Source organism: Cyprinus carpio, chromosome B24, assembly GCF_018340385.1.
Source record: "Cyprinus carpio isolate SPL01 chromosome B24, ASM1834038v1, whole genome shotgun sequence".
Classification (NCBI taxonomy): domain Eukaryota; kingdom Metazoa; phylum Chordata; class Actinopteri; order Cypriniformes; family Cyprinidae; genus Cyprinus; species Cyprinus carpio.
The window spans coordinates 12,165,051-12,189,081 of record NC_056620.1 but is presented as its reverse complement, the minus strand read 5'-3'; the positions used below and the strand labels follow the sequence as shown (position 1 = coordinate 12,189,081).

Sequence of the window (24,031 nt, the reverse complement as noted above, 5' to 3'; positions counted from 1 at the left end):
GAGTGCTTTTCATAAATTCATTTGAATCATTTAAATGTCTTGAAATTGAAGTTGTTAGTGTATTTGTATGTTTTTAATAAAATTATTTATATATTTTTTTATAAAATTATCTATAAATATTTATTAATTATTTAATTTAATTGTTTTCTATATTATTAATTATTATTTTCTATATCATTATATTATTAATTGTTTTTATTATATTTAATGTAATTGTTAATGACCATAGAATTCAAAATTGCAATCCACACATTCCTCAAAATATCTCATTTTGTGTCTAAAGTCTATTTTGAGGGTGAGTAAATGATGACGGAATTATTATTTTGGGGTGAACTATCCCTTTAATGCCCTCTCCTCATAGAACGTACAGTATTTAGTAGAATGGTCTGTTCAACAACTACAAATAGTTGTATTTTGCTTGGTTTTGTGTAATATAACCAGACTGATTACTTTGTGAGGGACTTAAAAGTTCAGACAGCATAAAGTGTCACAAGATTGGCAGGTGGCTGTGATAACAGCAGCTTACAGGTGTGTATAAAGCCAGCATTTCCATTCAGCCACCTTTCTCACTGAAGGCTGGTGGGGTTTGGGGGAATAAGCAACGGGATATGCTTATTCCCACATCCCTCCATCAGCGACACAGGGTTCCTGTCACTTTGAAGCCGCACAGTGGTGTCCAGTGAACATGTTCTCCAGCCTGCCAGTCTGCACACATGAGGCTTCATATCAATGACATGACAGCTTTGTGCACCTCTGAGGTTCTTCTCTTTCAACCATCCTGTACTTTAGAGACACCTAGGTGAGTAATGTTTGAAAAAACTTTCAGATTTTTTTTTTTTTAAATCTGAAGTCAGTGTCGTTTTTTTCCCCCTCAAGTTTCATCAGAGATTGGATTCTTATTACTGTAGGAAAGTCATAGGCCATGATGCATGTTAATGACGCCTTATCAGAGCTGAAGAGAGGTTATTTCTGTTACTTGTGTCATTCTTGCCCAGAATTCCCATGCAGATATGCAGCTGCCATCGATCTTGCACAATCTTATTTAGTCATTAAAATTGTGAATAATAGGGTGAAGTCTGGACCTCATCCTGTCGATGGAGTATGACATTTTTACATATGATAGACTGGGGATTTTTCCCCTTTTTTACTCAATATTATGAATAGCAACGACACTGGGGACCCTTTAATGAAATCCACATCCATACAGCACATGTTCCACTGAAATCACACTGTCAGGTTTTTTTTTTTTTTTTTTTAAGTATAATTAGCTTTAGAACATTCGCTGTGACCATTTCCAATGTCACTGGACTAGAGGGCTGAGAAAAGTTGTATTTGACAGCATGTTGGCATCAGAAGTGGCTGCTTGTGCCAGGGTGAAGGTTTGCTGTGGGACCCTGGGTGATGATGTCACAGAGGAAGGCTCATTAGTTCTAGTTAGATGAGCAGTGTCATGAAGGACTATTATAGGTAATGTCCATATGCCAGCATCCAACATTCTGACTCTTTTAATGAAGCATTATTTAGCCTTACTAATGCATTTTAAAGATTTCCAGGCTGAATATAGAAGAGGAAAAAGAGAGCGAGAGTGAGCACAAAATCAATAGAAAGCAGGATTGGTATTTATCTGCTTTGATTGGTGGTTGTTGTTGTGTTATCATGTTTTATTATTGATTGATTTGTTTTAAAACAGGGTACAATCTACGTATAGTTCTATTATTCTGTCTATCTATTTATCTGTCTGTCTGTCATTCTATCTATTGTTCTATCATTCTATCTATCTATCTATCTATCTATCTATCTATCTATCTATCTATCTATCTATCTATCTATCTATCTATCTATCTGTCTGTCTGTCTGTCCATCCATCCATCTGACCATCTATCCATCCATCCATTTGTCCATTCCTCCACCTGTCTATCTATCTGCATGCTTCTATGTTGTTCCATCCCTGCATTAATTGTTTCACCTTCTGTCTTTATGACTGTCTGTCTTGAAAATGGGAAATAATAGCATATAAATATCCAATAGTCTTTAGGTATACCAATGAATTATTTAAAGTACAAATACAATATTTCTCACTATACAAAGCAAAAAGTGACCCTGAACTATAAAAAAGTGAGTGAATAAGATGTTGTTATAATAAAAACATAAAAAAGTAACATTACATAATTTCGGAGGTTGTATTACAGAGGCTGTATTACAGAGGCTGTATGCAGAAACTCAACACCTCAAAATATAATAATAATAAATAATTATAAATATGAGTAATAGATATACACAGATGATGTACCCAAGTTCAACAGAATTTGGGTTTGTCCTAGTTTAGTAGATTGTTTGTTTGTTTTTGTATTTTTTTTTTTATTATAGTGTTGTCTTGTGAGGCATAGCAGTGGGCCTGTATAACCCCATTTCCCCTCTTCAAGAGCAAAGGTTAAAACTCTGGCTATGTGTTCTTGCTGTTAGATCTTTATTAAAAGCCTAGTAGTTTAATATGCATTTCTGACACACCTCATGCAACATCTTTCACTCAGTCTCCTAAAGACCTTGACACTATATGAAACACATCCATCACTTTAGATTTTTCATATGGATTTACATCAGCAAATGGCCTGTTGAAGGTCAGCTGTAATCATGCCACTCTGGTGTGTGAGATGCACACAGCCATTTTGCGGTCCGCCCTCGGCATCACCTCAAATCCAGACATCAGATTTGAGACTTGCTTAGGCTTCCTCTGCTCTCATCCGGCAGGAGGGGCATCTATTTAGCAGCAGTTCATCTGTGAGATGAATCTGAGGGAAAGGTCAAATCTTGCTTCATCAAAAACCTGTTTGGCCCTCACAGCTGGAGATGGGAAGGGACAGACGGCTGTTCTGGCTGCTATGTGAGAAACAAAATAGCCTGTTGGAAACTAATGAGAGGGAGAGGTGGGAAAACTGAGGTGAATGACAGAGGGGAAGGAAGGTTCAGTCATGTACCCCAAGCTTAGCTGAATACCAATGTGTCCATGCATGAGATTGAGGGACTAATATAAGGAATGTGAGCAGTGATCCATGTCCTTTCTCCTTTTGCATTCTTACAAAGTTGAAATTAGTTTCCTGAGTGAATTAAATAGTTTTCTTCATTTCATACATTATATATATATTAGTTTCCTGAGTGAATTAAATAGATATATATATATATATATATATATATATATATATATATATATATATATATATAAATAATTATCATATAACCTATAGTAACATATACATATGGTTATATCCAACATTGGAGTGCTTTATATAAGCTGCTATAAATTTTATTATTGAGCAAGGACACACTGATCAAAGGTAACTGCAAAGCCATTTTTAATGTTACAAAATATTTCTGTTTCTAAATAAATGCTGTTCTTTTTAACTTTTTATTCATCAATAAATCATAAAAATGCTGAAAACTCTGCTTTTCTATCACATGAATAAATTACAGTACATTTTTACAGTGACTTTTTATCTCTCAATTCAGACTGTTTATTCTTAGAAAAAACTCTGAATTGTGAGATATAATTTCAGATTTGCAAAATATAAACTTGAAAATTCTGAGAAAAAAAGTCAGAATTCCAAGATTACGTTTTCCATACATATTTTTATTATAGGTTTACATCTCAACAATTTTTTTCCCCCATGGAATAGTTTGACTTCATTTTGATTTGCAATTGGGAGTTTACATCTCACAATTCAGACTTTTCTTCTCAGAATTGCAAGTTTATATCTCACAGTTCTGAAAACAGTGCAGAATTGTGAAATACTAAACTCATTATTTTTTAGGAAAATGTCTGAATTTAGATAATTTTTTAAATCTTGTCGCAGAAACAAGCTTCCATAGAAAAGAGTTATTCTAAATTGTAACAATATTTCACATTATTGCGGTTTTAATTTTATTTTTAATCAAATAAATGTGGCATTGATGAGCATAAGGAACAACTTTCAAAAACATAAAAAAAAAAAAAAAAAAATTGTGCTGACTATATATAAATAGGACTTTTAATGAGAGTCGTTCTGAACATTTTTAATTTTCATGTTGATTCTCCTTTTCTGTTTCATGGATTAAAGAAAGTCAGTCGTGTTTAGAACCAGATCTTTTTTAAACTATTTCTTTAATCTCTAACAGGTGGCTGAAGTTTGTTAATGTATATTTTTCCCTGACTGTAAATGTATTACTGAGGCAAAACTTCAAGCATGAAAATGATAAAACAGTAATGACAGAATTTTAATTATGAGGTCAAACAGATCTTTCTGTGATTAATGTGCAGCAACCCCCCATTGATACTGTCCTGCCTGTAGCAGCACTTTGCCTACAGCTGTCTGTATCTCCTTCATCTTGTATTAGAAACCAATACTGAAAACATAATGCCTGCAATTGAACATCTATATTTGAATCCAGAAATCATCAAATAGATTAACTTTGTCGAGTGACTGAACACAGTACAAAAACAAATCACCAAAATGAGCAGAACAAATCACATTGCGAGTCTCTCTCTTTTAGTGTCGGTATGTTAGCAAATGGTAAACTATTCAAAAATTATGCCATATGATTTATCATCGCCTAGGTGCATTATCATCACAAAGTCCTACCTGCTACATCTATAAGGCTGCACAGATATCCCATCAGGCAGGGTTTAGACCAACATAATGCAATTTATTTTTCATCTCTTCAGTTCTATCTTCTCCTGTTTTATCAGAGTCATCGAGTGTTTTTTATTTATTTAGTCTGGACCATAACAACTGTTTTATTCCCCTCTTTCAGGGCTGCTGGTGTCCTTCCAGTGCCCTTCTTCTGCTCTCTTTATCTCCTTAGAACATCTGCCTTGGCGGCAGGTTGCAGGTGGCAGTGGACTGGATGTCCCCTGGCTCTCTTACACTCTCTTAAGCTTCTGTCTTGTACTGATCCCTGGACACCCTAAACTGCTGACCCTCACTTTATGTCCTCACTCTGACTCTCCCTTTGGCTAGCTGCAGTGTGTTGCCAGTCAGCGCCATCCTGCTTTACGTTTATTGTGAAGATAGCTAGTGACTAAATGGACGGAATGTACTTCTAAATTTTAAGCTAAAAAGTTTAAAAGTTTCAGCTACATGCAGTACAGTACGTCCAATTCATACCAATACAGATACAGACAGAAAGACTGACTTCACTGTTGAACATGGTGATTATATCTATGGGCATTTTTGTTCCTGTAGATTCACTAGTTTAATTTGTCTGCTAACTATGTCTAGCAGTACATATACAGTAGCAGTAATTAAATTCCCAGCACATTCTGTGGTGAAAATTTCAATTTAACACTTTTGGAATAAATTGTATTACTCTTTTGTCTTGCTATAAGGCTAATATTGCAACTAGCAGTTTGCCCATTTAAAAATATATATATATCATGATTAAATAATATTTCCACACTTTTACTTAGTAATTTAACAATTTACTGCTGGTTTGGAAATAATAAGAATATTCTGCTCATAATTCAGACGGTTTCAAAAAAATCACTTCTCTTCACACTTTGCCTCTCTCATTTTAGTTCTTTGACTCTGTTGCCTTCTTGGTATAAGGGGCATTATTTATTGGGTATTTTGAGAGAAACAGGATATTCAAAGAGAAAAAAATGTTTGTATTGGATTGTGAGAAGTAGGCATTACGTGACAGAATGGAGCCATGTGCCACATCACTTGAAAAGGGGTCATTTCTTTAATATTAATGTTTTTTACGACATTTAATGATCCTACAAATATCCCTTTAACAAATGTCCAAAAGCCTCCAGCTAAAAGTACAGATAAAACATCTGTAAGACAATCTGTTCTTAGACTTCCAAGAGAAGCGAGAACAGAAAAATACAGATGCTCCTCTGGAACAACACCATTACAGCTGATCTTTGTTAAATTACAACACTCTTGTAGATTATCCTGTAGAGTACGACCCATTCAGTTTGTAAAAATACTTTTAAAAGCACACAACATTTACACACACACACACACACACACAAAAACAGCATTTGTTCCTGTTCTGTTTTTCTTTAGCCCCTTTGTGACACAGCCACAAAGACTTTAGATCAATACAGCAAGATAGTGAGTATTGTGCACTTTCTCTAGGTGCTGGGGGCTGGTCTCCGCTGGACAGTGATCATTACCAGTGGCTACAGGTCGACCTGGGAAGCAGAAAACAGGTCACAGCCATCGCCACGCAGGGTCGATATAGCAGCTCTGATTGGACGACACGCTATCGGCTGCTCTACAGTGACACGGGCAGGAACTGGAAACCATACCATCAAGATGGCAACATCTGGGTGAGTAGCATAATTCATAAACTGTAATAATTGCTGTAATAATTATATTATATTGAGAAATATTATTACAGTTTTAAATAACTTAATGTAATGTGATGACAAAGCTGAATTTTCAGCATCGTTACTCTAGTCTTCAGTATCACACGATCCTTAAGAAATCATTCTAATATGCTAATTTGCTCCTAAAGAAATATTTTGAATTGTTGTGTATGTGGAAAATATCTTCTTAATCCCAGTGTTCTTGAACTTTATACTGACATCTAGTGGTGTGGATGCATTAGGATTGTTTACTGATGTCTTTTGCGTTACACAGAAGGTGTTTGTCTTTTTGTTTGTTGGTTTTTTGTTTATCAGTTTTATTATTCATATTATAATCAAATTGCTGTTCACTTGTTTACGTATGAAGCTTTTTTTTTTAAATGAGAAAATAGCGTATTTAATGCATGAAATTGTTATGTATTTAATTTGTTTAAGTATTAAGATTTTTTTTTGTTACTTGACATATTCATAAGGCTTGATGTTATTGTAGCACGATGTTAGCATACCTCTTTTAAACACTGAGTTCACCAAGGACAGCTGAAGATCAATGAGTCAAGTGGATGCCTTGATTTCTTCCTGGGTGCTTTAATCAACATTAAGCAATCAAAGAAGCACTTAGATCCTGAGAAAGACAGTTTTACAGACTGATTTCAGGCTGATGTACCACTATGCTCAGTACCCACAGCAGAGGGGAGTGGAATTATTACTGGACCCACCAGCGATCCACACAGTGTGATCTCAAAGGAGAAACGTCATTGTCTTTTATCCTGCACCACCAAAATGTTGCTCCTGGACATTCTCCACTCACAAAATCGAGGCCTAAGGTCTCTCTTCCGTTTCTTTGATGGTTAAAAAATCGGGTACAGTGGATTGGACATTTTATGTATTTAATGTTACATTTTATTGTTATTTTTTATAACAAATTTATCCTCAAGCAAAAAACCTCAAACACTTGTAATCGCTTTTTTACACAGTTATTATTACAGCTCCATATGTTTTGCTTTCCGGACGTAACAAGCTTGCTCGTTAGCTTTGGACTTAGGTGCGAATCCCGTGAAAAACATAACTGTCAATGAAAGAGCTGAAAGAGAGACTGAGAGACTGAAAAACAAGCTAAAATGGCATGCTTGTGATTGTGTTTTTACATCACATTCACTTTTGTTCATACTATCGGGTAGGTTTACGTGTAGTGCAGATGGTATGTTATTTTAAATTACTTTTATGTTAAAGTTATGTGTTGAAAAGTGTGGTGACAATGTCACATGAAAAGTACCATATGTACGTTCATCTGTTCCGGGGGGAGGAAAACGAACACTTTTTTAGCTCCACTCAGTGGACATTTTACATCGAATATGTAACAAAATGTACATGGCGCTATGTATTTCGCGTCTTGCAAAAAGTCCCCACAGGTACATTTTCATCATGAGATCAGGTTGTGTATTGCATAGTACACATAGAAAAACTAAATAAAATGTGTCTTTTTATATCTCACTATTTGAAGACATACTTAATCAGTTATCAAAGTAATTGTTAGTTGCATCACTACTATCTACAAGCTTATGCTGAGGTTTGCAGGGAATGACATAAATCTCAGTCTGTTCCTCACAAAACACTATGGCTTCAAATGACTGTATAAAGCAATGTGCTTGTGTCATTTTTCAAAACTGACAGTCAAAAAATTTATGGAACAAAACATCTTAGACATCCTTTGAGTTTAGCCTTGGGTAATTTAACTCTCTTGAACAAGCTGAATATAATGGTAGAATGACATCTTAAAGTCATTTGAAAAGTTGTGTGATTTAAGAGTGACGTTTCGGTGGTGTGGGATATAAGTCTCTTGAGCGACGTTTCCTTAAGAGAGCGTGTTGGATCCACTTACTACATTCCCAACAACCTCTGATTTGCCACTTTACATCACTTTTAGTGTTTTGATGAGTGTTCTTCTAGCTGCTTTTGTCTTTCAATAAGAAGCCTTTGCATGGGGAGCTGTTAAAAAGGACTTTAATGCAAATAAATGTAGTGTCACATGACAGAATTACATGTCGCTATGTTTATCTGTTTCACTGTAATACTGAAAATTTGTCTCGAAAGTGTTACAGCTGTCATGACATCACAGTTATCACTATTAACCACCCTTACATTGCTTTGCAGACACTTTAGAATTCTTTTGGTACTTTGAATCTTTTTCCTTCCCACTTTGTGAAGTGAGGTGCCCTTGGATTTCAGTTCATCTCTAGAACATTTACAGGTCACTGTGCATTTCTGTTTAATGCAGGCTAGATCGATAGTATTTGAACATTAAAAAGACAGAAGTGGGAATTACGGATTGTTCCGGTTGCTATAGAAGTATAACATTGGGCATTCAGCATCGGTGAACTGTTGCCTGCAAGACTGACAAAAGTAATGCCAAGCAAAGGAGAACAAACAGCCCTGCTACATTAGCTTGATTGAGGGGCATATGTTTTTTACATTTAGTTTGAAATCTGATTGCATGTCCCCCCTTGAAGAAATTCACCACTCAAGGATAACCAGTCTACCAATCATGGTTACAATATTAAAGCAGCAATCAAAAGTAGACTTTCAAAACATCCGGCTTCCAATTGATTTATATGCAATTCAGTTTTTTTGGACTGGATAATTTTTTTTACTCCTGAATAATTTTCATCACATTTCGTGCTCTGGATTTAATTATTTTTCTTTGACAGGCTTATATGCTTGAATATTAATTAAGACCTTTTGTGTTGCTAATGAAAAATGGTTAGTTGTTGTGCTTTTATATGCCATGTGCAGCATATTTAGCATTCGGTTTTGGTTTGTGGATTGAATTTATTTTGAGACATTTTTCAATCATACTGTCACTATTTTTCCTCCAAATAAGTTTAGGTTAAATGGCAGTTTGGATTAAGGATATTACAATGAGAAGAGATAGGAGAAGTGTATACTAGCACTCAAAGTAAAAGTCATATGCCATTTATCAGAAAAATGTCAGACCACTATGTATTGTGGTGACATGTGATGTCCTTAGCCTTTAACGCTAAACTGTGTTCACATCATCAGTGAAGGTGCTCTTTGACCCTGCAATACATCTAATATTGTGACTTTACTTAATCCCTGATGTAAGATAAATGAGACGACAGTCATTTCTGTTTATCTCCAATTCTTAAATGTGACGTTGGCAGTGGAGCCAGTTTGGGATTTATGATACGTCAGATTTGTAGTATTGCTCAGAATAAAATGTTCGCTTTGTGATCATGTAATTCCTTTCTGCTGCCACGTTTTTGTGTTCATCAGGAAAAAGGAGAAGACATTCCTGACATGGTTGTTTATCTAGGTCAGACTTAGTTAGGGAATAATCATTTACCTCAGATTGTACAAAGGATGAGCAAATGTATTTCTTTATGAAAAGCCATTATGTCGTGAATGGCATAGAATGGTAATTTGTCTTTGCTTCAGTTGTGTTTTGAAATGTGTTTGTGCTGGTCGAACACATCTCTGCCTATATCAGACAATGGCTTAATGCTTGTTTGATGTTAGATTTAATATGTAGGTCTCTGACAAATGACTTGAGTGGCTTGTAAATAGATATGGGTAATGAATCACAGTCAGCTATTCAACAGTCATCCAGCAACTCACTTGTTAATTAGCAAGTTATTTATTTATAAACAAGAACTACATATTTATATATTAATTGACATTTTTATCAGTGGTGCTGTTATTAGCAGGCTGACAGCTTTTGGTCCGTTTTAATGATAAAATTATCTTGGAGATGTTCTGTCTTTATATGTAGCTTGTTTGACACATTCAGATGTTTGGGGTCAGTAAGATTTTTTTTTTTTTTTTTTTTTTTTTTTGAAGAAGAAGAAATGAATACTTTCATTCAGCAAGGATGCATTAATTTGATCAAAAATGACATTAAAGACATTTATAATGTTAAAGAAGATCTCTATTTTAAATAATGTTCTTTTAAACTTTCTACTCATCAAAGAATCCTAAAAAAAAAAAAAAATCACTGTTTTCACAAAAATATTAAATAGCAGATTAAATAAGAAAATTCTTGAGCAGCAAATCAGCATATTAGAATCAATCTGTCGATAGTCGATCTGAAGGTGATTCGACGAAGACGGGATCAGTGAACAGTTCCTCTGTCAGAGTGCGTCTGATGCTCATATGTGCATAAACAGCACTGAGCCTCACAAGATCTTCCTCTACGGAACACTCAGGATATTCATTTGGACAACTATGTAAATATATTGAAATTTCACGTAAAAATACAATAGGGATCAGACCTCCGAGAGCATGCATAATTTGTAAATCAATAATGTGTGCCTAATGTATGACTCTGATATACAGGAGTGTCATACATTAGGCACGCGCAAGTTTGTTATTATTACTGTACTCATCTTTACCTTTACATTAGCGCGACGGTTTGCTCCATGCAGCCGAGAAATGTAGTTTGCATGCAGCGGTTGGAAGTTTTGAGCTGCCATTCAGTCTATATGTAATAGTGCGATGAGGCTTGCTGCGCCGAGTCTGAAACAATCAATCACGGAACACGAGAGAGGCCGTGCTTTGATCATTTTAATTTAACACATTCATAATGAAATTAAACAATTATAGGATTATATTTAAATGAATTTTAAGCCATCTCGCAGCCACCCTGGAATATCACTGAGGCCCCCTAGTGGGCCACGACCCCCCTGTTGAGAACCCCTGCTTTAAGTTTGATTCCTTTCATGAACTCTGCTACAAACACATTCAGAAGGATGTCTTTTGCTATTTCGCTGTCTCATGTCATCTTTGAGTGTCCCGCCATAAGTTTTCAGTCAAAAATTTGTCCACACTATTTGGACAATAACCAATAAAATACCCCCAATGTAGGGGTGTGCGATATGAAGATTTTTGATCGTGGATGATAAAAATGTCTCCACGATCTGCTTTTGAAGAAATATCGTAGTATCATGCTACAGCACACATTCAATTAGTTACAGTTCTGGTACATGCCTCTGACTCAATATACTGTACAACGCCACATACATTCACATCAGTGTTAATTTAGTGGTAAGGTTACTCTCACAGGACACTGCACTTATTCGCAATCATAAAAGTACATTATTTGCATGTGCTTTAAAGCCTTGCCGGTTAAACGCTTCTTTCACGCGTTATTATTATGTGTTGTTTTTTATAGGGTGGTGTACGAGGAGTGTGCACTATAAAGAGTGTTTTAAACAGCGCCTTATTACTGGACTAAGTTATCTTTTGAGCTTATACTTAAAACACACAAGGTGTTAAAACACACAAGGTTTACATATAGACTGATTATGTCTAAAATGAAAGTAAACAGTTGAGAGAAAGATCGATGTGTGTCTGTATAGTACATGCGTCCAGCTCTTAAAGGGACAGTACTGAACATGCTGCCGACTGTCATTAAAGGGATAGTTCACCCTAAAATTTCATTTCTGTCATTATTTACTCACATGTTGGCCCAAACCTGTAGCTATCAAATTCTTTCTTGTGCTGAACACAAAAGAATATATTTTGGAGAATGTGTGTAACCAAACAGTAGCTGGTCTAGATTGACTTTGATAGTAGGGGAAAAAAATACCATGGAAGTCACTGGGGACCAGCAGATGTTTGGTTTTCCATGTTCTTCAAAACAGCATTCATGTTCAGCAGAAGAAAGAAACTCAGTCAGGTTTAAAACAACTTTTAAGTGAGTAAATGATGGTATAAAAATAAAACACTATGACAGAATTGACAGACAGATGACAGAATTTTTCTTTTTGGGTGAAATATTGCTTTAATTTTAATAAAACAACAAAACACAGAGGAAAAATCACTCAGTACTCTTGACTGAAAAACTTTAATACAGTTGCTTTAATAGGAATCAATCTGTAAGTGTTTTATTCTTATATTTGTTCATTCAATTTATAGAATGCTAGTGCTCAATAAACCCATTGTACCTTAAAATAAAACACTGTTTCTTTTTGTATATTATGTGTATTTGTAATGTGTATCTTTGTTCTTATTTTTTAATAACAAAGATAAAATCATGTCAATGATTTTTATCTTTGCCCACTTTAGCCTAAATATCCGCCATTCTTTTTTATATTTTGTTACCTTGAAAGGCTTTGCCTTTATAATAGGGAAATTAGTTTGGCTGTAATGCTTGCAAACTTGCAAAATTGTAATACCAACATGAAAAAGAATCGTGATAAAATTGTGAATCGTGATATTTCTGAACAAATAAATAAATAAATAAATAAATGTGATATGATATTTTTGCCATATCGCCCACCCCTACCCCAATGTATTCTTATGTTTTATTTGTTTTCTATAGAATACAGTGTGTTCTTTTTAAACAAGAGTTTATTATTTGTCAACAATTGCATGTTGTCATATGAACAACTAGTCAGTAATTAGAGTAATTAGTCCATTGAACATAACCAATAAATTAACACTGCTATATTGCTTTAGATTCTGTTGTTTATTAGGAATTTATGTTCAAAAGCAAGTATATATTTACTTGGTGATGCCTAGGCTTATGTATGTTCAAGGCTGAAGTCTAGTTCAGTCAGTTTAGTCTAAACACCTCCAGACCAATTATCTCGCAGCCTTTCAATCTCTTTCTCAAGTATGAATCTATTCTTGACAAAGATTGGCAGACTGTGAAATAATTATTGTGGTCTTTTCAAATATGGAAAGATGCATTTAGTATCAAATAAACTTACTAACTGAAGCATACTTCAGCTTCAAAGACAACTAAAGAATGAAACCGATTCAGTGAATTTTCCTTTGTTGACTTGTTTGATGATGCCTGCAAAGACCTTTGTGCATAACGTTTCAACTTTATGCCAATCAAATATGTGTGAAAGCAAATGCTGCTGAAATCCTTTTTATCCAGACGTCTTTGAAAGTGATCCCTAAGAGATTATGTATTCCATTTCATAGCTGATTGACTAACAGAAAGCAACACTATCCCAGCTATGACTTTTGTGTTGTGTGCTGAATCTTTAATAAAAGCATGCCTGTATATAACAAATGTAAATTTATTTGCACATGAAACCCTGAGCTAATTCCACCTGATCTCACACCCACTTGCCTGAAGACAATTAAACACTCTATTTAACTGCACCCGTCCTGGTTTATTTTTAAAATGACTTCAATTACTGCATGAGTACTTGTGAGCAGACAGATGTAATCTTCAAACCTTTATGCCGCAGTTCACCATGCCTCTCTGTGTCTTCTTTATTTTATAAGTATGGCTCACCTTGTTCTTTTTAACTCCATAGCCTAGGGTTCAGTGCTGTACATACACTATTAATCTTCAATGTTGCCCAGCTGGAATTTACAGTTCTGACTTAATGCTGTCTTGCTTGCCAGAAAATAATGTGATTTATGGATTTATATGGAGAGTATTTCCATACTCTGTGGTTGACTATATACTTTAGCCTTGAGTCCCCTTCCATAAATAGTCCAATTTGACCATGCAACGCTAATGTCAACATGCAATTTCCCAAATAATGACTCAGATCTGTTTTGTTTAGTAGTCTTGTAAGGAGTGAAATTATTTCCTTATGAAATGAATTCTTTGTGAAGCCAGACTTTCAGGAACTCTCGCAATGCAAATGCAGATGCACCAAAACAATGGGCTTTGATCTCCTCGTGGAGCCAAACAAACAGATAGGAAGATCTGGAAGAAAGACCATTTGCTCTTTGGTACCTTCACCCCATCCTTCCCCCCAGGGCACATGGTCCAGGCAACTAAAAGTTGTTACGCTCACATAAAACATTTACTATATCTTCAGGATTCATGATTTTAAACTTTTCATGTTTGGTATCATTTTAAAGGTCTTTGTGCGATTGGTAAAATGGTCTCAATTTCACAGTAGTCACTTGTATTATCAGAAAGATTGAAAACTTTTGTAGATGTGTGTTCTGCTGAGAAGGGGGTGTGTCCCCCTTTAGGGGTCTTTGAGAATGTTTATCTCCAGCCAGGTGTGACCCTGATGTGATCGCGGGAACCTAAAAAACCAAAAGGTCTTTTATGTTTTTACAACTGATTTGAAGATTTCTTTGTTCTCTGGTCTGAGTATTTAAGGGAAGTGACAAAACACTACTGCACGATTCTGTAGCCAGAAAGCCCGTAGTGTGGAGTCTATTTCATATGCTCCATACTATGTATCTTCCTGAAGTCAGGTATACTATTATGTAATTGTGGTTAAACACATTGTGCCTACAGAGCACACTGTATAGTTGTTTGTGCTACTACATGTAGACATTGGCTAGTTAAGTTTATTCTCTAAAACACCTGAGTGCTTTGCTATGCATTTTAGCCCATGTGTCTTAAATTAGGATAACTGTTACATGTGTGACTATGTTAAATTTGTGTGCCTTCTGCATGGATCACTTGGCCGTTCCCAATATGGCTGCAGTGTCTTTGTGCAGAAGCAAAGTTGCAACACAACTACAATGTGATTTACAATTACATTATCCTTTAAAAATTGGCTTCTAAATTATTTTTCATTATATAATTGGCATGATAACAAATTTTACCTGACTGATAATAAATTGTTATATTTGATTTATTCTGCATTATTCTTAATTCATTTATTACTAGTAGATTAAAGCGAAGGTATTACCTCAAATCTGTGTTCAGGATTGTTCATTCCGGAAAAGGTTTAATAGATGGAGCATGGGGCACATCAATTGAGTCCAATTTCGATTTCTGACTAACTTGTCTTAAATAAGTTGCAGTTTTCGTAAATTTATAAAAACTATGCTTTTTGTACGAGTAAGCAGGGTGCGACCGACTTAAAGGTAGATATTTACCCTGCATCCAGTGTTTAAGATCAGACTGATGAGTTTGTGTCCGGGAAGAGCATTCAATCGGCCGAAATGTTACTTCTAAAGCGATACCGGGTCTGCAGTGAACGAATAATTGAAAGTATGGGATTTTCAGAATACTCAAATATCTAAATTAATAAACAATCGATATCTGTGATCAGTTTTTGATAGAAATATTGCCCAAATTTAATGATCACGTGAAATTGGAGTCAGATTAAACATGGAGCTAGACTAATATTCAAACTAAATCCTGATAAATTCAGAAGCGCAAATAAAAGACTGAATACGCATTAAACCTTTGACCAGGCCGCTGGATTCCGCTTTTTGGGCCGGTGGGTGGATCCTTACAGTCTTGTCTTAAATATATATGAATATACATATATATATATATATATATATATATATATATATAAAATATATATATATATATATATATATACACAGTATAATATATATATATATATATATACAGAGCTGGTAGATTACTTATTAATTGTAATCAGTTACTGATTACAGATTACATGACAAAATTTGTAGTCAGTAATATAATCTCTTAGATTACAACACATTTCTGGTAACGTACTCTGATATTACTTTTGGATTACATTTAGATTACATTTGTGCTAACCCTTATTTGATATCACATGAACTGAATTAGCCTAATCTCGTACTATTTTGACAGATACAAAGAAAAAATATAGTCCAAAAAATATATTTAATTCACCAACAAGAGCCACAATAGCTTCTTTTAAAGTGCAATGTATGGACAGTTTATACTTACAAATACAAACACTAATGTACCTTGCTGTTAGTGTTTGCTAGTAACACTGAATAAAACAAAATCACCATCTTATGATTTTAAAGCATATTTACTTATAATTAAGTAAATTTAGAAAACAGCTACATTACAAAAACCAATATTGAAAAACATGAAATTCACAACAATATAATTGCTAGGTCAAATATGTTAATAAAAAAAAAAAACTCTAAAAGTGTATATGACTATATCATGAAAAACATCATATATATATATATATATATATATATATATATATATATATATATATATATATATATATATATAGATATATATATATATATATTAAAGACAATTTCTAAGTCCAATATTTCATCTCAAAACACCTGAAGTGCATAAGGTAGTAACAATTAAGAAAAATCAACATTATAAAAAAAATATGAAATAACATGAAATTCCCAGCAATAACTTTGCTAGGTCAAAGATTTCAGTGGACAGCAAATTCGTCCTTGGTAGGCAGAGCTACACTGAACACTGACATTTTTCCTATTGTTTTTTTTTTTTTATGAAATGATGTCAGTACATCCAGTGATTAAAGGCGCGATTTTGACACCCCTCCCCCCTCCGTGCCCCTCTCCGCCAGAAAAACTTGAAGAATCATGAACGTATATAAACGGCAGGTTTATTATGAAAAAAATATAAACGTTAAAAATAAGGAAATTTAGGAGAATCAATGAATTTGTAAACAACTTATTACCATTGTGTAAATAATATGTAATCATGTAATCCATACAAAAAAGTAACTGTAGTCTGATTACGAGTATTTTAAAAAGTATTTTTACTCTAATTACAAGTACTTGAGTTTTGGAATCTGATTACGTAATCCAGATTACCATGTAATCCGTTACTACCCAGCTCTGTATATATATATATACACACACACACACACACACACACACACACACACACACACACACACACACACACACACACACGCAAGGGAGGCATTGATGTTAGAATCCTGGCTGGAAAAAAAAAAGTAAGCTGATAATTTTTATGTTCTGGCTGTCATCCAATGTATGTCTGATATTAAAATGTTGTAAATAAAATAAAAAATTATATATCACAAAAATTAAAATCAGTGTATGCTGTAAGTAAATGTTGGTTTTATTTTTGTTAGCTAATGTGTTATAGGCCTATACAAATTTTGACTATTGATAGAAGTACATTTTTTTATAATAAATATAAATTTATTGCGTGCTAAATAATAACAAACATAACTAATTGTGTTGTCAAATGCTGTAATCTTTTAGATCATGACTCCTACAAATTTCATAAATATACACTACTGTTCAGACGGTTGGGGTTGGTAAGATTTTTTGTTTTGTCTCTTATACTCACCAAAGATTTGTTTGATTAAAAATAAAGTTATTCTTATATTATTATTATATTTTTTTAAAATTTTGGTTAACTGGTTTTCTTTTGTTTTGTATTTTATGATGTTATTTCTTTTTTGTGATGCAAAGCTGAATTTTCAGCATCATTACTCCAGTCTTCATTGTTACATGATTCTTCAGAAATCATTCTAATATGCTACTTTGGTGCTCAGGAAACATGTTTTATTATTATTAATGCATAAAAGAACAACATTTATTAATTTGGACATTCAAGGTTTGAGATCAGCAAGTTTTAGGGGCCAGTGCTTTTTTTTCAACCCAGGACAGTGGAAATGCGATCCAGCATCAGTTTCCACCATTCTATCGGTGGAAAAGGGAACACTATATAATTTTAAGATCACAAAATGCTATTGTACACTGTCAGTGTTTAAAGGGGAAAGGAAAATACTTTGTGTCTAAGAACAATAGCTTGAAGAGGTGACAGAAACCCACAGTCTTGTGGAAGGTGCTTAACATGCAAGTCTCACGCAAACACTGTAAGATTTATTCCTGTTGATTGACCATGATGAGAAAGCAGTGAATCATTTCCTCGTTCGACTGTGAGCTGGAACACTCAGGTGACATGACAGATGTCACATACAGTATATTCTCAGTGAAAGCTACAAGTTACCCTCCCCAGAGGCTTGACATTTCTCTGTGTTTTAGCCTATAGCAGGTACCCCACTGTGTCAAGACTAGACTAGACTCTTAAAGGAGGTCCATAATACCAGGAGAAAGCTATCGGTTAGCATTCCCAGCTTCTTGGCTGAGGCAGTATGTGATTTTATCTGATGATGTTGTAGATAAAAATAAATAAATAATAAAGACATTTTCTTATCAAACTTCTGGACATTTTTCTTTTCTTTTTCCCCCTACCATTTTCAGGCCACCAACTTGGAGTGCGACCTGTTCAGGGTTTTTTTCTTTTCTTTTTTTTTTTCTAGTACCTTTCTGTGAATTGAATTTTGATGGATCCTTTGGAGGCTCATACATTACTGATACCCTTTCTCAGCCCCTGCAGTCAATGCTGAATGAGCTTCGAACCGCTGTCTCTTGTACTGAATAAACACACGCTGAATTCTTATATTCTTCCTCCCATGTGGTCCCACAGCCCTATGTGGCATAATGGAGGCGAAACCTCTCCATCAATTAATCTGCTGAAACATGCATTTAGAAAGCTTTTGAAACGAGGCGTACCCCTTGCTGTGGTGTGAAAAGACCTTTAGTTGTTTTATTCACTGTGAGTTTTTGCCCATTACGCACATCTCATTCTGACTGCTGGGTTTTTTCACATTTGACGTTCCAAGAATTTACACACTATATTTTCCTGCTCTCTTCCAAAAAGGGGGCTTGTGTTTTAGGATTCATGGAAGGAATTTGTCCATATTACATCCAACATATATACCAGTATACTTTTATTTATTTATTTATTTATTTATTTTTTAACCTATTGCATTAATTTTGTGTTACATTTTAGACTTTTAACTGATTTGCATTTAATTAGAATTTTTAATTATAATGATATATTTAATTTAATTTTTATTGTTTCTCCCAGACACGCTGTGCAAAGCTCTAGTATTCTTCAACTTCACAAACTTTTGTTTAGTATGTGTGTAGCTAATTCATTCAACTTGTGGTAAGGCCCATTTCCCCTTAATTTGTTTTGTTGCAATGCTGAGACCTTCAAGGTCTTCCTAATAATGACATACTGTGCAGCGCAATTCACTATAATATCCTTTCAAGATATCAGTGGCATTCAAAAAATTCATAGATAAAGGTACTTTTGATCTAAATAAGTGAAGTGGAAAAGGTTTAACAGGTCACTGCTCTGAATCGGAATATAAGCAGTTGTGACAGACTGCAACAAACTCAGCTGAACAACGGCTATTGTACAGATTAATCAGAGTCAGACACCTTATATAATTGCATCCTAGTAGCACATATTCTTTCAGGGTTTCTCTAACTTTTTGTGTAAAGGACTCTGTTCCTAGACTTTGTGTTTGACTGTTGGCGGGCAACCACCTCACATAAAACACTGTAAGTACAGTATTTCTGTCTTCCTATAGTCAACTTCAACAGTTTTATATTTGAATCCATCTACATCAATAATTTATATCACATTTATACTTAGTCAAAAAAAAAAGCTGCTTAACAATTAATATATACAAACTGTAAGTTACCTCTACTCTGTACATTCAAAATATGTAAATGGCTTAACATGACATTGCATGTGATTTTATTATTTATTTATTTATTTATTTTTTATTTTATTTTTGTAAAACACTGTCAAATGTATTGTTTTGGAAGTAGAAACTACCAATTACCACTTTATTTTTATTTATATTTTAATTCTTATTTTATTTATTTATTTATTGAAACAGTATAAGAACATTCCCTGTGTGGTGCATCACATTTGATAATATTTTATTTAAATATATATATATATGTTTTTCTTATTTTGGTGGTGTTTTCATTTTTGTTACATTTTCTGTGATTTATTATGTTATGTTTATTAATTTATTTTTTTGTTGTGTTGTGTGTTTTTTTTTTGTGAATGGTGGTGTTGTTTTTTTTTTATTTTATTATTTTCCCCCATTCTATTTTTATGGTGGTTATAATTATATATATATATACTGTATATATAAAACCATGTCTATATATGTGTGTGTGTGTGTGTGTGTGTGTGTGTGTGTGTGTGTGTGTGTGTGTGTGTGTGTGTGTGTGTGTGTGTGTGTGTGTGTGTGTAAATTAGGGGTTGAATGATTGTGATGATCTGATTTTTTAAAGTTGACTTTTATGTGATGAAATTCAATTTCCAGCATCCAGTAATAGAATCACACGTCTTGTGGAGCGCTTTCTGAGTATGCATTTATTTGTCATTTTAACTGTTTGTAAACAGAGCGTAAATGTGGAAGTCATTCAAATATTTATTATCCTTTTGCACCCTCTATAGGACCAGCGACTAGTCCACCTCAAGCTTAAACCATCATGGCAGAGCATTAAAGTCGACTAGTCGACTAGTCAGTGCAACCCCTTTTGCCATCTCATAATTCCAGTACAGTTGTCACCATATTTTTTATGGTGAATTTCTAAAGAGAGGCCAGTTTACTTTACTAATAATTTAACCGAATTTTTTTAAAATTATGATTTGATATTTTTTTTTTAGTTGTTAATCCCATTCTAATACTTTTTAATGTAACACTTTTCTCCAGTTGTTTTTCCTACAGTGTCTATAAAATCAATTGCTTGTTTAATTTCTGTTAATTTTTTTTTTTTTTTTCCCTGATTTTTTTTTTTTTTTGGCCTTGTTTCATTATTTGTTATATGTTTTTTGGATATAATAAGAAATGAGTTACTAGTTTTGACCTTAAACCTTTCCAGTTTCTTTTTTAATAATGGCACAATATAGAAAGTGTTAGCAGAAAGTAGACTTTCAGTGCCAATTTTCTACTCTGTCCAGCGTTTGCTCACTCTTGAGTTAGACTTTACTCTACTTAAACAGTGAAATGAGGAGACTTACATGTATCCACATTCCAGTTTCTTCCTTGAACTCTACTCCTGAGTGAGTCTCTCATTGCTAAAGTGCCCCGATTCAGAGTGTCATTGAGTTGGCTGCCCCTGTCAGTCCTTCACACATACAGTATGCATATGGCTGGCATTTTGACTGATTCGACTGTGCTCTTGGTCTCCGAGAGAAAAGCGGTCTTCACCTCATCTGTCAAGACAACCCCAAGTGGCAAGAAAAGTATGAGGCTGCCAAATGCCCTCGGTTGGAGGATAATGGTTCCTTAAATACTGGATCACATTTTGCTTTCACTCTGCTGGCTGTGAGACATCTCCGGGTGTCCTGCAGATTCCGCTGTAAAATGTGATTGCAATTCCACATAAAAGCATTTGAATGTCCATAAATCATTTAAGCAAGGCTGCAATTATGTAGTTAGTTCTAAATGCATGTCTCCACAGTGAATCGCGAATGTTCGCTTTAAGATGCTCATCACCTAGTTGCCTTGACACTGAAGTAAAATGTTGTTTTTTCAGCATCATACTAACTTAGCATATTATCTTAAGTATTATTCAGTTAAATGAAATAATCTACAGCAACCAAACATTGTATGAAATGCAAAAAGATGAAAGCATCTGTATATTTCCATGCATATAGACACATTTATACTGTAGGGGGGAAATATTATTAATTCTAAAGTATTATAAAACCACATCAAAAACATTATTGGCAGTTATTTTTATTTTTATTAAATTAATTTTATTTATATTGATTTTTATTTCATTTATTTCATTAGCAGTAGTAGTAAATGTATTTTTAATTATAATAATGAATAAATAAAAAACTAATATTTATATATATATATATATATATATATATATATATATATATATATATATATATATATATATATATATATATATATATATACACAGTATATCATTTTACTGAAGCCTATAATTACTATTATTATTAATCTATATGCACATTTATTATTATTGTAAATATATAGCTGCAAAAAACTGCAGTATATTGTATGTTATATATGTAAGTACGATGTGGAATTTAACAGATTTTAATTTATCAGTTAAGACCCCATCAACGTATGCACCTGTATTTGCATGATAAGTAGCCATTCAAAATGTGATATGAACTTCAAACAGATTAATGTGCTAGATCACAATGTGTGACAGCTGCGTGATTCACTATAATTTTGATTTAGGACCTTCTCAGATTGCTTTGGTCATGTACTTAGCTTTAATGGATTGTTCTGATGATTTTCAGTAGGAAAGGTTACTTGAAAAGATTTCCTGGTTCCCCATACTCTTAAAGTAAAATATTACAAAATCAATAGATTTCTTGATATAACAAAAGAAACAACAGTGACAATAACTGCAAGACCTTAATGTTATATTTGGCAGCCGTCCACAAATCCACCATTATTCAACAGCTACATATTAAACTGTCATGGAAGAAGGATGCAAAACGGGTATATAAAGACTCCCACCCATGGCTGACTCATACATGTAACAATTTCAAGCGAAGAAAGAGAAAATCGTTGATCATGAACAACCAACATGTTATGATGGTTAGAGCACTTGCGTGTCTGATGAATTGTTTTAAGGTCAACCTGTTTTATTCTTCTGTGCTTCACTTAATTTGCTGTTGTATTGATTCCATCATGTTTGTTTTCTAGACAGGCAACTTTTATTTCTGCTAAAGAAAAGTTCAGAACAGTGTCTTTCTGTTATTCTCAGAGTGAGAAATGTGCGAAGAGAGGATGGCTGTTCAATGCTGTTAAAGAAAGAAGAGACCCAGGAGCTTTGACACAAAATAAGTAAAAGCAACTTTAATTATACCATGGGAAACCAGTGAATGTGTCGCTTATGATAGTTACAGCTGGCTTCCCACCTAAACCCGGACTCTCCACTAATGAAAGACATCCTCTATCTCCGTCAGGCCTTTGTGAAGGTGCTTGATTAAACAACATGGCAGGCAGCAAAGCTCTCAGGGTGACTTCACATTTGGGGAACTAATTGCACACTTGCTGACTGTTTAAGGTCTGGATCTGGAATTAACTGTGACAGAATTGAGTCATTCTGGTCAAGAAGGAAAAACTTTTAGCCTGTATTCTGGGTGAAGTAATGCAGATTTATGCGGATTAATCAGCTTTTCTAAACACAATGAAAGTAAAAATAGGTCAGCGAATATTTAAGATGTTATTTATTTATTTATTTATTTATTGCCTTTGAGGGCAATGAAATGTAGTGAGAGCAAAAACAGTTCATACACAGTGACATTGTCGGGGCAAGATTATCATTTATGTATTCATTTTTTTTAAGTATTACAGAAACACTTTCAGTTGAATATGTCTGCTACCAGTCATAAGTTTGGAAAAATTTAAGATGTTTTATGTTTTTGAAAGAAGTCTCTTATGTTCAGCAATGCTGTATTTATTTGATCAATCAATCAATCAATCAATCAATCAATAAAAACGGTAATATTGTGTACTATATATATATATATATATATATTATATATATATATATATATATATATATATATATATATATATATATTAATTTATATGTATTTTTCTATTTAAATTATGTAAGTTTCAAATAACAAAGGCTGTTGTAAAATGCTTTATATTCTCACAATTTTTTTCTGTGGCGCCCTCTATGGAGCCGTGTATGAAAACCACTGTTCTGTGGAATAGCCAACGCTATCTCACAACCAATTTGTACGTATTTTACAAAGTGGCTAATTTGTATGAATTTGTACGACCTCACTCCTACGATTTTATTACATGCAAGAGTTTTCTAGACCCCAGTGACGGGTAGGTTTAGGGCGGGGGTTAGGGTTAGGTCATTCGTACAAATTCATATGAATTGGGGAACTCATACTGTACGATTTAGCAAAAATTAGCTACCTTGTAAAATATGTACGAATTGTCATGAGATCGGGTTGGACTAGTGTACTCATTGTGCCCATGAGGTCCACCTATAATGCACTGTCTCCAGAAACCTCACAAAACAACTAAATTTTCTCTCTTCGCAATGAAAAATGAAGTGAACGCTCCCCAGTCAGCCACTACAGAGAACAGTAATCAGCACTTCAAACATTAAAGTCAGACCACCGTA

The 24,031-nt window shown here is 34.0% G+C and overlaps 1 protein-coding gene across 2 annotated transcripts in view; it reads left to right on the top strand.

The window, feature by feature from the left end:
- cntnap2a (contactin associated protein 2a) overlaps window positions 1–24,031 on the top strand; it is a 352,125-nt gene that overhangs the window by 142,189 nt on the left and 185,905 nt on the right. For both annotated transcript variants that reach the window (XM_042752140.1, XM_042752141.1), the window contains exon 3: window positions 6,117–6,310. In XM_042752140.1, the coding sequence (XP_042608074.1) occupies window positions 6,117–6,310 (194 nt within the window). The remainder of the gene's footprint in view (window positions 1–6,116; window positions 6,311–24,031) is intronic.